Source organism: Bolinopsis microptera, chromosome 3, assembly GCF_026151205.1.
Source record: "Bolinopsis microptera isolate Bmic1 chromosome 3, MBARI_Bmic_1.0, whole genome shotgun sequence".
Taxonomy (NCBI): Eukaryota; Metazoa; Ctenophora; class Tentaculata; order Lobata; family Bolinopsidae; genus Bolinopsis; species Bolinopsis microptera.
In genome coordinates this window covers 4,097,373-4,112,301 of record NC_087074.1, presented here as the reverse complement: position 1 = coordinate 4,112,301, position 14,929 = coordinate 4,097,373, and the positions used below count along the sequence as shown (strand labels likewise).

General features: G+C 38.3%; 3 protein-coding genes across 3 annotated transcripts; all 3 read left to right on the top strand.

Annotated features, from left to right (window-relative positions):
• Window positions 1-804: 804 nt before the first annotated feature.
• LOC134812124 (targeting protein for Xklp2-like) lies at window positions 805-2,580 on the top strand. Its single transcript, XM_063819319.1, has 2 exons — window positions 805-1,652; window positions 1,811-2,580. The coding sequence occupies exons 1-2, from the start codon at window positions 807-809 to the stop codon at window positions 1,934-1,936; spliced, it is 972 nt and encodes a 323-aa protein (XP_063675389.1). The 5' UTR covers window positions 805-806; the 3' UTR covers window positions 1,937-2,580.
• Window positions 2,581-5,932: 3,352 nt separating this feature from the next.
• On the top strand, window positions 5,933-8,674 carry LOC134813060 (origin recognition complex subunit 6-like). The gene is made up of 5 exons (XM_063820737.1): window positions 5,933-6,085; window positions 6,723-6,877; window positions 7,378-7,549; window positions 7,998-8,138; window positions 8,306-8,674. The coding sequence occupies exons 1-5, from the start codon at window positions 5,942-5,944 to the stop codon at window positions 8,471-8,473; spliced, it is 780 nt and encodes a 259-aa protein (XP_063676807.1). The 5' UTR covers window positions 5,933-5,941; the 3' UTR covers window positions 8,474-8,674.
• A 139-nt stretch (window positions 8,675-8,813) lies between these two features.
• On the top strand, window positions 8,814-14,543 carry LOC134812554 (uncharacterized). The gene is made up of 7 exons (XM_063820037.1): window positions 8,814-9,203; window positions 9,414-9,514; window positions 9,712-9,862; window positions 10,106-10,366; window positions 10,574-10,738; window positions 13,551-14,036; window positions 14,118-14,543. Exons 1-7 carry the CDS (start codon window positions 8,814-8,816, stop codon window positions 14,541-14,543), a joined length of 1,980 nt encoding a protein of 659 aa, XP_063676107.1.
• The last annotated feature ends 386 nt before the right edge of the window (window positions 14,544-14,929 follow it).

Below are 14,929 nucleotides of genomic sequence, written 5' to 3'. Positions count from 1 at the left end.
GGGGGGGGTCTTCATCAAAATTCTCTCGAAATTGACTTTATAGTTGTTTCTGGTAGAAGGGAATGATATCTACCAGCTGCTTTTGGTCCCATGGAAAAATATTGTTCCTAGCCGAAATTATCGCCGGTCTAAGGTCAGCGCTTATGTGTAATTGTATTGCGCGAGCGATTTTCAATCGCAAATTCTGAAAATCGAGTCTAAAAATCTATCTTCTCCTACATTTTTTGAGCAATCACCCTGAAACTTTCAGGATATGTTCTAGGGACCATTTAGAAGATTTGATCGAGCCAAAATTTTGAGATGGGCCTTTAAAAATTTTTTATTCAATTTTGAAAATCTTGGACCTGAAAAAATCGTAAAAAAAAGGAGTCCAAGATTTTCAAAATTGAATAAAAAATTTTTAAAGGCCTAATTCAAAATTTTGGCTCGATCAAATCTTCTAAATGGTCCCTAGAACATATCCTGAAGGTTTCAGGGTGATTGCTCAAAAAATGTAGGAGAAGATAGATTTTTAGACTCGATTTTCAGAATTTGCGATTGAAAATCGCTCGCGCAATACAATTACACATAAGCGCTGACCTTAGACCGGCGATAATTTCGGCTAGGAACAATATTTTTCAATGAGACCAAAAGCAGCTGGTAGATATCATTCCCTTCTACCAGAAACAACTATAAAGTCACTTTCGAGAGAATTTTGATGAAGACCCCCCCCCCCCCCCCCGGCCCCCTTAAATAACAATTGAAAACTCACCTTCTCACAGATAGTTTAAACATTACTTTTAACCACATTCCTGACCTAGATGATGATGGAATTAAGAAGATCCAATAGAATCAAAGCCCGCACCGATGCGGTGGGCCCTCGTCTACTGACTGCTGGGAGAAAACGAGGCTACCACATCGAGAGTCAAGAAGAAAAAGACCAGAGAGTTTACGAAGAAATGAAGAGTTACAAATTCCGAGCCCGTCCACCGCCTGAATCTGCTTATCAAGGTTCCTCCTCAACAGGAGTACCAAAGAAGAAATCCAGGAAAGTTACCAAAGCGAAAACTCCGATGGCACTTAAAAGGAAGGCGGTCTCAAGGACAGGAGTTATGAAAGCCAAGAACAAGGGCACAAACAATGCCATGAAGCGATTGAAAGCATTACCTTTGCCGGATCTGAAAAAAGTTTTCGAAGTGGCAAGAGCAGAGCTGAAAGTGACAAAACCTCAGCCGTTTTCTTTCGAATCCAAGTACCCAAAGCCAGCTGAGGTTAAAGAAAAACTCATCAAAGAATCTGCCGAGCAGGAGAAGAAACTAAGAGAGTTCAAAGCCAAGCCTCTTTATGAGACTAAAGGTTTTAAGATTGACCATAACTTATCAAAAACCTGCACAAAAATTGAACCATTCAATATATCCAAACCAGATGCGTACCAAGAAAAATTAATGAAACTGGACCAAACCATTGAGAAAGAGAACATGGAACTTCAGAAGAAACGAGAGTTCAAAGCCAAGTATCCTCACGTCATATTCGAAGAACCTTTCATCCCAGAGAAAGACTCGAGGTATTGTAAGATCGAGGAGTTTAATCTGCACAGTGACAAGAGAGGCGAGGAAAGGAGAAAGTTCGACGAGGAACTGGAGGAACAGAGGTTGATGTTGGAGAAGGAGAAGGTATGTTTGTAAAAATTGCTAGAATACAAGATTTAAAATTTAGCCAAGATATGTTTAATGTGATCTTGGCCCCATATACATGGTTTGAAATATAATAGTCGGTTTTAACCACATTCCCTTTCATGACATTCAAATATGAATTTCCACTCTACTTTCAGGCCCACGAAGCTATAGAACGAGAGACGTTGAACAAAAAGGAAATAGCCGAACTTCGTAAGAAAATGGTACACAGAGCAAACAACGTAGGAGAGTACAGCAAGCAGGCGTATGATGATATCTCGTGAGCTTGAGAACCAATTATCCCTGAAATTCGCTTTGTTTGATTAGATTACTGAGTAATAGTCTGCAGTAGTGGGCGCTTGTTAGGGTTTGTAAATAACTAAACGTGGTCTTCTCTATGGGACTTGAATTTTATGAAAAATCGCTACAGAAGTTGGCGTATATTTGAACTTTGTTTGTTTTCGAAGTCGAGCAAGTTCTTACTGTATTCAGCTAGGCTTTTTGTTTGTACTTGTACCGTACTCTTATATGGCCCGTTTTTGAGTTTTGATAAATGATTTCCGAGATCATCGAGCAAGAAAATTGTATTATTTTTTAATTATTTCAAGTGGTGATATTACTTAACTTAATATTTTTATTAAATTAATCTTCTTCAAAGTAAAATTTTTTTTCTTCAAAGTTGACAATTTTAAATAGCAATTTTAAAGAATAAATGAGCTGTTTATTTATTGTTTATTCCAGTTATTCAAAATAAATTACGATACCGAAATTGTCTGACTACAATAACTATTTTTAATTACAGTACAATTATTATAGCATTTGACCTTCTGGTTTTCATTGCACATCGATTAAATGTGATTCTGTCCCTAAAAATAGACTTAAAAATTGAAGGCTGATCGAATCGTAGATTATTTAAATCACTCTTTTCAATATTGCCGATTTTTCCACAAGTGTCTAATCTCCTAAAGTAATGATTTATGGACACGTTCATTGAAGTTTGAGGATATTGGTAAATATTAGTGACCTTACTGAATGGCACGATGATGTAAAATGTGTCACACTATGAAACTATATAAACCCTCTAACCCTAAGATAATCGTTTCATCCTTTAGATAAACTTTGTCGCATAACGATATCTTTATCAGACGATAAGATATCGCTTAAATGCGGCCGGCAGTGAGTTGTAAACTTTGTCACACTATAAAAACGTGACGGAGTTTATATGGACCCCTTGTTGCCGTGTTTGACCAAATTTTCGAATTTCCAATTCATAGAATAGCTGTATATGACTATTATCTACATATTTAGCGACTTTTTTCCTTAAATGGTAGCACCATGTAAACTCCGTCACACATTTAAGAAATTTATATGAGGGATGTTTATGACATCCTGACAAGAAATGCCGAATAGTCTAGCATTATTTTGTGAGCTGAATGTGTTTGGAATTGTTCACATATTTCATTGTTATAGGCAAATACAAATACAGAAGGCAGAAATAGGTAAATTTAGTCACATAAATTTGTATGATATCTCAACATGTGTGAAATTGAGTAAATATTAGTATACCAACTTAAACACCCTATATTACGTACTATGAATCAATTAACAATATTTCAACCATACGCCGGTCATATAAATTATTATATGGCAGTGATATGTTAACATTGGATAAATTTCAACACCTGAACAGGGTAAAAATTTGTAAATTTCGTCACAAAAAAAATATTACAACTTTATTTGCTCCGTGTTGGCAAAATAACTAATTTATCGACATAGTGATGGTGATAAAGTGACATTATATACTAATTGAGGTATGATTCTTCAAAATAGGGGCAAGAAATGTAAATTTCGTCACATCAGCCATTGCATTAGTTAGATAGATTTTCTTTCATATCAACTGCCCTTATTATAGTTGGAATGGATTTATACAGGAAATATAGAAACCCATGCCCATTTTTCATCACATTGAAATTATACTGTTGGGGCAGGAAAAGTAAATTTCGTCACATTTCGGTAAATTAGTGATATTAAACTCAGCATTGTTCAATTTGAGTTCTGATTTGCTGAAAAATAACCTACCAATAATTCCTGGAAGAATATTGAATTCTAATTGGGGTATGGTTCTTCAAAATAGGGTCAAGAAATGTAAATTTCGTCACATACGTCATTGTAAAATTTAGATACATTTTCTTTCACATCAACAGTCCTAATTATAGTTTGAAATGAATAATTCAGAGATGAAGGAAATATAGAAACCCATGCCCATTTTTCATCACATTGAAATTATACTTTTGGGGCAGAAAAAGTGAATTTCGTCACATTTCGGTAACTTAGTATAATTAAACTCAGAATTGTCAAACTTGAGTTCTGATGATCTGCTGAATAATAACCTACTAATAATTCATGGAAGAATATTGAATTCTAATCGGGGTATGGTTCTTCAAAATAGGGTCAAGAAATGTAAATTTTGTCACATACGTCATTAATGTAAAATTTAGATACACTTTCTTTAACATCAATAGTCCTAATTATAGTTTGAAATGATTAATTCAGAGATAAGGAAATATAGAAACCCATGCCCATTTTTCATCACATTGAAATTATACTGTTGGGGCAGGAAAAGTAAATTTCGTCACATCTCGGTAACTTAGTAAAATTAAACTCAGAATTGTTAAACTTGAGTTCTGATTTGCTGAATAATAACCTACTAATAATTCCTGGAAGAATATTGAATTCTAATCGAGGCATGTTTCTTCAAAATAGGGTCAAGAAATGTAAATTTCGTCACATCAGCCATTGCATTAGTTAGATAGATTTTTTTTCATATCAACTGCCCTTATTATTATTGTGACAATTTTTACATCAACTGCCCTTAACTTGAATCAGCTCTATCCGTGCATCGTCCTTATATACAGTTTTCCCGCCTTCCAAACCAAAATCAGATATAAATGATTTCGGCAATTCACCCAGAATTTTAAATTCCATATAATGTGACAGAATTTACATCATTTCCCAATAAGTGCATGTATTTGCTAACTTTTCAAAACAACATATTTTAGGGCTATGATTGGTAGAAGAACCATCAAATAATGAGTTGAAAGGGTTTTGAGGACACCTCACAGTAGAAAAGAGGTATCGTATTCTGAGTGTGACAAAGTTTACGAAATATTGCCTTAAAACCGTTCGATCCCTGCCCTTTAGCCAAATGTTGTATCATAATTGTAAATTGTTAGAATGACCTAATCTACTATATTTTAAACCAAAAAATGCTAATTGGGCAGCTATGGTTAACACAGTCACAAAAATGTGACATTTTTTACATTATAGTGCCTAAAAACAATAAATTGTATTTCTGAGCCGTGTATATGGAAGTATGGGTCACGTGGCTAATGTCCAGAACTTCTGAACACGCTATATTTTTTGGTTTACCAATATCCTTAAACTTCAACATGAACGTGTCCATTTACGATTTCGTATCATTTTGTGACGATGTTTACATCAACTGCCCTATACTTCAATCAACTGTATCCGTGTATCGTCCTCATATATAGAGTTTTCCCGCCTTCCAAACCAAAATCAGATATAAATGATTTCGGAAATTCACCCAGAATTTCAAATTCCATATAATGTGACAGAATTTACATCATTTCCCAATAGCCAAGTGCATGTATTTGTTAACTTTTCAAAACAACATATTTTGTGGCTATGATTGGCAGAAGAACTATCAAATAATGAGTTGAAAGGGTTTTGAGGACACCTCACAGTAGAAAAGAGGTCTCGTATTCTGAGTGTGACAAAGTTTACGAAATGTTGCCTTAAAGCCGTTCGATCACTGCCCTTTAGGCCTACATTGTATCATAATTGTTAGATTGACCTAATCTACTATATTTTAGACCAAAAAATGCTAATTGGGCAGCTATGGTAAACAATGTCACAAAAATGTGACATTCTTTACATAATAGTGCCTAAAAGCAATACATTTTATTTTTGAGCAGTGCATATGGGAGTATGGGTCACGTGGCTAATGTTCAGAACTTATGAACACGCTAGATTAATATATGTTAAAATTAAACCACTATCGTCAAAAACGCTGTTTTAGAAATTTACCAATTTCCTCAAACTTCAATGAACGTGTCCTTATAGACCACACTAAATTCTTGAAATTGGATCCTCATAACATACCAAAACCCCGTCGTTACCCTGGTTACCCTGGTTACCCTGGTTACCCTGGTTACCCTGGTTACCCTGGTTACCCTGGTTACCCTGGTTACCCTCACATCCTCTCAGTCATGAACGCAGAACGGCAGATGATAGACACGTTCTGTCGTAAACTGAACGTGGTGAAGGTGAGCGAGCGCGCGGCACAGTTCTACACTCAGCTAATGAGTGCGAGTGCTGGACGCACCCACCACCCTTCTCTCCAACATCCTCAGGTACCTTAACTCTCTGGTAATGTGTATTTTCCAACATCCTCAGGTACCTTAACTTTCTGGTAATGTGTATTTTACGTTTACCTCTTTAGTTATAATTGGTCATACTGTACATGTGCTCGATCTAGTCATTATGTGTTACCTTCTATCATCTTGTTAGTGACACATTTCTTTATTACTTTATTACCATATTTTTAATAAATCTTCAATAAAAATGCCATGTTGCTGTCAATTTCGTCCATTTGAAACGATACACATTTATTGCGTTTAATGAACAACAAATTTCTGTTAGGTGACATTTAATCTGTTTGGGTTTTATGACGTCACGCCCCTTATTTCTACAGTACCGTCTTATAATGATCTAAGTATCGGGAGTTTATCTAGCTACCAGTGCACTTTGTAAATGGTTGCCATGGTGACACAACAGATTATGTAGCTGTAGGTTGTGTATAAAGCGGAGAAAGCTCTCTTTTATAGCTAACCATTATCCGTACTGTAATCGTATTATTGGTTTAGTGATTACCTTTACTAGTTTCGTTGATCATTACATGATGGCTTTCACTTATTTGTTATTATTTAGATAGTTTAAGTTAATTAAATTTATTTAATGATAGCGTTAAGATATTTCCTTTACCCACAGGTGAAAGTGTGTATTTGTATAGAGCTAGCTAGTCGACAACATCGTCTACCAATAGAGAAATCATTCCTTATAAAGTTAGCTGGAATCCCACAGAAACAGTATAAAACAGCCTTCTCCGTATCTGAGTCTCTTCTTAAAGTCAAGAACAACGCTACGTAAGTGTTCTCGTGATCTGGATATTAACTTTCGTACGTTCTAATATGAAATATCCTAAATAATTTCCTTTTATAACGCGAAATTAAGGTACAACTAAAATAAGTAATTAAGTGAATCAGTTTTTTAAACAATTTCAACGCACACTGGACTTTGAAGGGGAAATCTAATATTCCTTACTGTTATACACTTCGGTGATCACCAAATTAAAGTGGAATTTTCGATTGTCACCTTAATTAAGTGATAATTCAATTTTGTGTAATAAAGTCTAGTTTTCTCATAAATTCTCTCTTCTTTAATCACATTAAATTAAACTGCCTTACATGAAATCGGATTACAGCCCTTTACTTCCACCTGATATAGAAATGACTCATTAAATTAAACTGCCTTACATGAAATCGGATTACAGCCCTTTACTTCCACCTGATATAGAAATGACTCCTTAACTCTCCTTCTCATTTCCCTCTGAGCCCTTACTTCTAACTTATGACGTTATTTACAGTATGCAGCAGTTAGGAGTACAATTCTCATGCAGTATTCACGTGACTAAAGCTACCGAGATACACAGTTTCTATAGCAACAAGATAAACAGGAGGCAGAAAGAGATGGGACACGAACCCCTGGATTTAGAAGGGCCTCTTTACAAGTGCGCTGCATTTGTTGCTGCTGCCAAGGTTTGTTATTTAGAGGGGCCTCTTTACAAGTGCGCTGCATTTGTTGCTGCTGCTAAGGTTTGTTATTTAGAGGGGCCTCTTTACAAGTGCGCTGCATTTGTTGCTGCTGCTAAGGTTTGTTATTTGCTACTGCTAGTATTGCTCTTTACAAGTGCGCTGCATTTGTTGCTGCTGCCAAGGTTTGTTATTTGCTACTGCTAGTATTGCTCTTTACAAGTGCGCTGCATTTGTTGCTGCTGCTAAGGTTTGTTATTTGCTTCTGCTGGTGTTGCACTTATCTTAACAGATTAACTACTGTTTTCTTCTAAAAATGTGAAATTTGTTTCGTTGAAATCGGTTCGGGAAGATCCTTTCATGTTTATTCTTTGATACTCACAGAGTTATGCTGGGCGTTTTTCATAGTATTCTTGTAATTCCTGGAGTTCTTAACATGCATGGTGTTTATCAGATGTGTAGAAGTCGAACTAACGCCAGAGAGTTTTGCACAACATTAAGCTTAACAGCCTCTCAATTGGAGACCATATCTAAAGACATGCTCTCTTTTAAAGATGAGATGAAAGAACAGAAAGTCTCACAAACATTTGCCCAAGTTAGTATTCAAATAGTTCGCATTTTTAACATTCTTTCAACAGTAAACATTATTTGAATTGTCCCTTGTTCCTTGTTTGTGGTCACAAATTATTTTCAATTTACATTCTTCATGATTTTGTTTGCTCCGTTAATTCGATTAATATTTTACGGATCAAACTTCGTCAGAAATTAGAAGCAAGATCACAGCAACTAAACCAGAATTCAGCCAAGAAAAAGTCAGCTGCAGATGAGAACTTACTGTGGAAATTCTACCCAACTGGAACCCTCCGATCAGTTTATAATCAGGATTTCTTGAACTGGAAGGAAAAGATGATAGCTCAGGCATCGTCTTGATTTTAACGATTTAATATTTTTAATAATTATATTTTACATTTTACATTAAATTGTTTTTAACAGGAATTTTTGACGTGATATAATATTTGAAATTTAAGTAACAGTGAAATAACTGTTAGTTATTGCTATTAAAACTTTTGTACCAGTACAGTGATTGACTTTTTGACAACTAATGACGAATTTGCTTCCTTTTTACCGTTCAACCTGTGAGTTATTGGCAGAAGATGATAACGCTGAAATTGTTCTGATTATGGAAACGCATCTGAGTGTTTCTTTAGAAGCATTTTTTATCTTAATAAAGGAGCACCATATAAACCTAACACCCCTGTAATGATAGTGTATGTCTCGAACATGGTGCACCACACTAGAAGAGAGCATTGTATCAGAGTACCTAGATGGCATCCTCAACAGAAAGAAGAAGAACTTACCCCCGCGCTCACCTTATGAGACGTCCGCTTCTCAGCGCGCACGTAGCGCCGTGCGGCTCGGTGCTGGGAAACATACAGGCAGTAGGCCGGGCAGTGCGCAGAGACCAGGGAGCGCACAGAGGCCGAGTAGTGCACAGCGCCCACGTAGTGCTGTGCGGCCAGCAAGTAGGGAGAAACAGGAGGTCAGACCTAAAACTTCATGTAGTGTTAAGAAGAGTGGTAGTAATATGAGCACTAAGAGTTACGGGTCAGCTACATCAATAAACTCTTCTCAACTATCCGTGTATTCTGCTAATGTTCAGGTACTTTAATTCTTAAGTCCTGGTAGCTTTATATTTTATAATATACTTTATTAACTTTGTCATAAAAACATTGTACAGTCAGCCCCCACCATAATAAGGTTTTGAAGACAATTTTTGCTCGCGTTATTCAATATTCAGAGGGTACAGAGGTTTTGCTGTGGTTTATTTTTCGTTGCTAGAATTTGGCATCATTTCATAATCTCTCCCTAGGGACACCCAGGAAAACATTTTCCTTCAAAGAAAATAGTGAAAAGAGTAATCAAATTCACCGCACCCGACCAATCTAAACATCTCGTCACACACTCTTTTTCGTGAGTTACATGATTATACTCTGTGACATGATTTACTACTTTGTGACTTTAATTGCTGTTCAATCAACCAAATACATATAATTGTTTCAAAGAATATTATGCAAACGTGTACTTATCTAGTGTTCTGGTACCTATACATAAAATTATTAAACTGTAAAGCTGTAAGTGATGAAATAACACGTGTATAATACCCTAAGTGAGCTGATAGAGAAGTCACACTCTCATCATCTGTACACGAGTGACGGTACAGCCCTGACGAGCGAGCTCTACCATCTACTCCCACATAACTGTCACATTTACGTGTACGATCCTACTACAGCTCAACCAGCACGTGCTTCTAAACCTAAGGTTTATTTTAAAATTAACAGAGATTATCGTAACGTTACTTTCATTTGTCAAAATCTTTTACTGTCAGTTTTAGAGAGGTATTTCTGAAAACAAGGCGTGGGGTCAGGCACATGGGCGACTTGAGGTGACTAATATCGATATTAGTCGATATTTGGGCTAACCCCACGCCTAAAACAGCTGGATAGCTGGAGTTCCCAGCCAATCATGAGCCAAATTACTCAAACATAACAGCACCCAAACCAGATAATGTGGACAAAGGACGGTATCCAGGTTTCAGGAGCCCGACCTAAACGAACCACCAAACCCAACCTGTCCGCAAGAATGCAGAAACTGGTAGAGAACCGGAAGCAGCGTGTGTTAGTGTTTAAGAACGGAGAGCACCGCAAAGCAGGCTCCGTTGCTGTGACAGAGGGAAGTTTGAAGAACATGTTGAATGATACTACTAATGTACTGGGATTCTCTGTTAGCAGTTTGTTTACTGTTGAAGGCACTAAACTTATTGAGGTACGCAGTTTTACTGGAGTGCTTCGTTTTTTAGAGTAATCTTTTCTTTAACATTTGGATTAAACATATTGCGAATTATTCGATATGAATAAAATCATTTTGTATAGTGACGAAACTGAAAACTTAATTTAACGCTATCAGGGGGCACCACTGTCCACTAATCAGAAAGTACTTAAAAGTTGACCATCTATATCTCTCTGTTTTCAGGGTGAGCCAGTACCACACGTTTTGTCAAATTGTCACATAAAAGGGCCACTGTGGGCATCACGCGGTAATGAGACATTCTCATTTCTTGGAGCTTACAACTGGTGCAAACAGGAGCACAAAGCTCTGAAGAAGGAGTTGAACTTGTGCCAAGATAAACTTGCTAAGGTAAACACATTTTTATGAAATTCTTGACCAGTTATCTTTTCAGGAAACATGGGTTTTATTAATTTATTGTTTTTTGTTATGAATTTGGGTTTTTTGGAAAGGGGAAAAAACCCCGGTTCCCTTTTTTTTTTTGTTGGGGCCAAAAATTTTAAAATTTTATATTGTTTATTTTGGCCCAAAAAGTTTCAAAAGGGGGTTTTTTACATTTTTTTTCAGGGGAATTTTTTCCCCCAAACCCGGGTCGGATGGGGGGAAAAAAAAACTTTTTAAATTTTATTTTTCAAAGGGGAAAAATTTAAAAAAACCCCCGGGGAAGGGCCAAACCCCCCCGGGGAAAATTTTAAGAGGGGGTTTTTTTTCGGGTTTAAAAATCCCTTTTGGGAAAAATGTGGGTTTTAGGGGGGGGGAGGTTAAGGGGGGGGGGGAAAGGTTTTTAGGGGTAAAAAATAAAACATTGGGCCCAAAGAAATAAAAAAGATAGCGGGTTTTGGTTGGGTGAAATTTTAAAAGGGAAAGGGTTTTTGATAAAACCCTTTGGGGGGGAGAAAACAAACCAAAAAAAATGTTAGGCCCTTAATTTTTAAACCCAAAAAAAACCCCCTTTTTTAAAACCCAAATAGGGTTTTTTGGGGGCCCCCGTTTTAAAAGGGGAATTTTTTGGGGGGGGTGGTAAGGTTGGTTTTTAAAATGGCACAAAAGGGAAAAATTTTTCTCGGGGGTTTTTTTCGGGGTTTTCTCCCCCGATAAATTTTCGGGAATCGGCTAAAAAGGGGGGAAATGGAAAAAAACAACAGTTTTGGGGGCCCTTTTCTTTAAATTTTAATTTTTTATTTCAACATCTGTAATTTTTTAAAAATTTAAAAAAAAAAAAAAACCCTTTGGGTAAAAGTTAAACCAAAAAAAACTTTTAAATTTGGGGGGAAATTGGGGAAAAAAATTAAAAAAGCGGGGGATAATTTTGGGTTTCCCCGGGGCCCCTTTTTTTTTGTTTTTCCCCGGGTTTTTTCTAGGGGGTTTTTTTGGGGTTTTTAAACGGTTATTCTTTTAAATTTTGTTTTCCCCTTGGAAAGGGGGGGGGGGACCAAAAACGGGCCAAAAATTAAAAGGTTTTCGGGGGGAAAAAAGCCCAAAAATTTGGAAATTTTAAAAGTGGGGGGGTTTTTTCCCTGGGGGGGGAAAAAAATTTTTTTGGAAACAAAAAAATCTCGGGGGGGGGGTTTTTCCCTTGGGAAAGGGGGTTGAAAAAAAGCCTTACCCGGGAAAATGGGGAAAAAGGGTAAGAGGGGGGTTTTTTAGGGCCCCCCCTTTTTTTTTCCCAAACCATTTTGGGTTGTAAAGGGGGGGTTTGGGGGGCACCCGCCCAAAATTTTTTGGAAAAATTTTTTTTTTCGGGGTTTTGGAAAGGGGGTTTTGTTTTAAGGGGGTTTTCCCCCCCGGGCGGGGGGGCCGCGCTTTTCTTCATTTTTCAAAAAAAAGGGTTTTTTCCCGGTTTTTGGGAAGGGTTTTAAAAAAAAAACTGGGGAAAATTTTTTTCCCCGGGGGGGGGCTATTCCCCCCCCTTTTTTTAGGGCGGGGTTTTTTAACCCCCAAGGGGAGCATTTGCAAGGGTTTTTTTTTGGGGGGGGGCAAAAAAAAGGGAAAAACGTTTTGCACCAACCCTTCCATTTAACTTTGAAAGGGGGGGGGGACCGGGTGAATTTTTTATTTTTCCCCTTTAAAACTTTCGGGGGGAAAAAACCCCTTCCCCTTTTAAAAAACCAAAAAAATTTACCAAAAAAACTTTTTTTTTTGGGACCCCCTCTTTTTAAAAGGGCGGGGGGGGGGGGACCCCGGGTCCAACAAATTTTTTTCCCCCCAATTTTTTTTGGGGCAAAATTTTTTTGGTTGTTTTTAAAAAAGTTTCCCCCTTGGGGGATGATGGAAAAAACTGGGAAATCCCTTTTCCCAAAAAAAGTTTTAACCCATCTGGAAAAGGGCCTTTTTCCTTTCCCTTCCGGGAAATTAAAAATTTTTTCCCCAAAGGGTTTTTGAAAGGGTTCAGGGGCCCGAAAAACAAGGCTTTTTTCCCCCACTGTGGGGGTGGGGGGGTTGGCCCCCCACGCCCCCTTTTAAATTTGGGCCCCAAAAATTTAGTTTTCCCCCTTTTTTCCCGTTTTAACAAAATTTTGGGAAAAAATCAAAAAAAACGACTGTTTTTCCCGCACCCTTTTTTTCCCAAAATCAGAGGGGGACGGGGAAAGGGGTTCTTTGGGGGGAAAAAAATTTCCCAAAAATTTATCTTTTCCCTTTTGGGGTTTTTTAAAACCTTTTTGGGTTTTTCACTAAAAAATTTAGAAACTTTAAAAACCGAAAGCATTCCAAAAACTAAGTTTGGGAGTTTCAAACCATTCAATATTCAGAAAGGTGGGTGATGATCTTATTGAGGGTTTCATGGTTTCCCTTCAAGTTAATGGTCAGCACACATGGGATTGCACAAAAGAGGGTCAGTTTGTGTGCACACGTACTGGACTGTATCTGACCAGCTTGGAGGAACCAGCTGAAATATTCGTACCTAACATCAGCAGGACTCAATCAACTGGTTTTATCAGACAAAGTACACAACAAACAGAGAAATCAGCGGGAGGAGTGTTCGATATATTAGGGAAAACAGTCGAGGAGGAGGTTACTATTCCTGGTGTGCCAGCTGGGGAGGAGCCTCTTATCGTTGCGTTCCCCTCGCTCAAGAAAATGGAGTTACAACGTTGGGCTTTTAAACAAGAAAACATCGCCTTTGTTAGGTCAGTGGAAATTATGTGAAATTGATAATCCGGAGTGGGCTAAAGAGTGTCTTTCTTGGCCAACAAACTCTGATGGTTCGGAGAATGGTAAACTCTCGTGGCCTGTTGAGGGACTTCTCCTTTCTAGAGCTCCTTCTCAGCAGGAGTCTAAATCACCCAAGAAACAGACTCCAATGCCGGTAGTTCTAAGACTTGGTGTGAGAAACAACGGTAGTTGCGATCCAATCAGACATGTTACTGCTCCAGATCTTAGTAACATGAAGAAAGACCTTGCCATGAAACGGCGGTCTATTGAACTAAAACAGCGAGACAGACAACCAGATACCCAACGCTGGCTTGACAAGCACTCTAAAGAAGTGGTCCATGACGACCAGGAGAAAGTTTCGGAACTAGAGTTCAGACTTTTTCTAGACAAGTGTGGTAGTATGTTGGGCTTAACAACGTCTCCCACTCGGCTGTTTCTAGTTAATGGTGAAGAGCTCGTGTCCCTGGAATCCTTAGAACGGGACACGGAGGTTTATGTAAGCTGCGGGGGCCACAAGAAACTCGCCTGATCAGTGCTGGACAATTGACGAGGTTTCATATACTCTTCTAACGGGCAGACTCTAACTGTGTCCCAGTGTTCGGTAAATCCTCCCAATCCTGTGGATCATGCTGGCTCCAAGCTCAAGATAGCGCCCCCCTTCACGCAAGTAGCCAAATGGGCAAGACACAACCAGAAATGGAGTTATGACATGAACACGGGCCATCTAACCGCGTTTGCTGGAACACCCTTGTGTAAAAGTCTCAATGCCGCTCTGCAAGCTAAAATCTGCACCTACGCTGTGACGAGTAGTGACAACGCTGAACAACCAACCTACATCATGGAGAATCCCGGAATCTCAGGAATCCCCGACGACAACACCCACATCTACGTGTGTGGTTCCTGTGCTACTGCCCTGAGGGACCGGTACTCCGTCGATAAAATAGACCCCACCACATTTGTCTGTTCTGTTGGGTACTACTGCTCAGCAGCAAACCTGACATGAGGAGTAGTTTGTTAGCACTGGGTGGTTTGGTTGGGTTAGTTCCGGGTAAAGCTTTCGGAACACTCTATCTGTGGGAATCGTTGCTGGGTGATCTTAGACAGCAAACTACGTTGAAGTCCATCAAGGACGTTGTCAGACAGACATTGCAGCTTGAATGTCCAAATGAGGGACTTGTATTAGTGAGATGTTATTTGAATGGAACGGGACCTCCAAAACATCGGGGTACTCTCTTTTTAGCTAGGAGTTTTGAGGAGATCCTCAGAAAGTGCTTGATTGAATTGAAGGCTGGCCGACCGCTGTCTAGGATATTTTTAGCGGGTGGAACTGAAATTGCAAACTTTCAGAGCCTCCTAGATTCTAGTGTTAACACGTCAGTCTCACAAGAT

Excerpts from the sequence above, each read along its gene's own strand:
- LOC134812554 (XM_063820037.1), top strand. The coding sequence starts at position 8,814 with ATGTCTCGAACATGGTGCACCACACTAGAAGAGAGCATTGTATCAGAG. Across the intron at positions 9,204-9,413 it reads TGTATTCTGCTAATGTTCAG|GGACACCCAGGAAAACATTT; the intron begins GTACTTTAATTC and ends ATCTCTCCCTAG. Across the intron at positions 9,515-9,711 it reads CTCGTCACACACTCTTTTTC|TGAGCTGATAGAGAAGTCAC; the intron begins GTGAGTTACATG and ends TAATACCCTAAG.
- LOC134813060 (XM_063820737.1), top strand. The coding sequence starts at position 5,942 with ATGAACGCAGAACGGCAGATGATAGACACGTTCTGTCGTAAACTGAAC. Across the intron at positions 6,086-6,722 it reads CTTCTCTCCAACATCCTCAG|GTGAAAGTGTGTATTTGTAT; the intron begins GTACCTTAACTC and ends CTTTACCCACAG. Across the intron at positions 7,550-7,997 it reads CATTTGTTGCTGCTGCCAAG|ATGTGTAGAAGTCGAACTAA; the intron begins GTTTGTTATTTA and ends GGTGTTTATCAG.
- LOC134812124 (XM_063819319.1), top strand. The coding sequence starts at position 807 with ATGGAATTAAGAAGATCCAATAGAATCAAAGCCCGCACCGATGCGGTG. Across the intron at positions 1,653-1,810 it reads TGATGTTGGAGAAGGAGAAG|GCCCACGAAGCTATAGAACG; the intron begins GTATGTTTGTAA and ends CTCTACTTTCAG.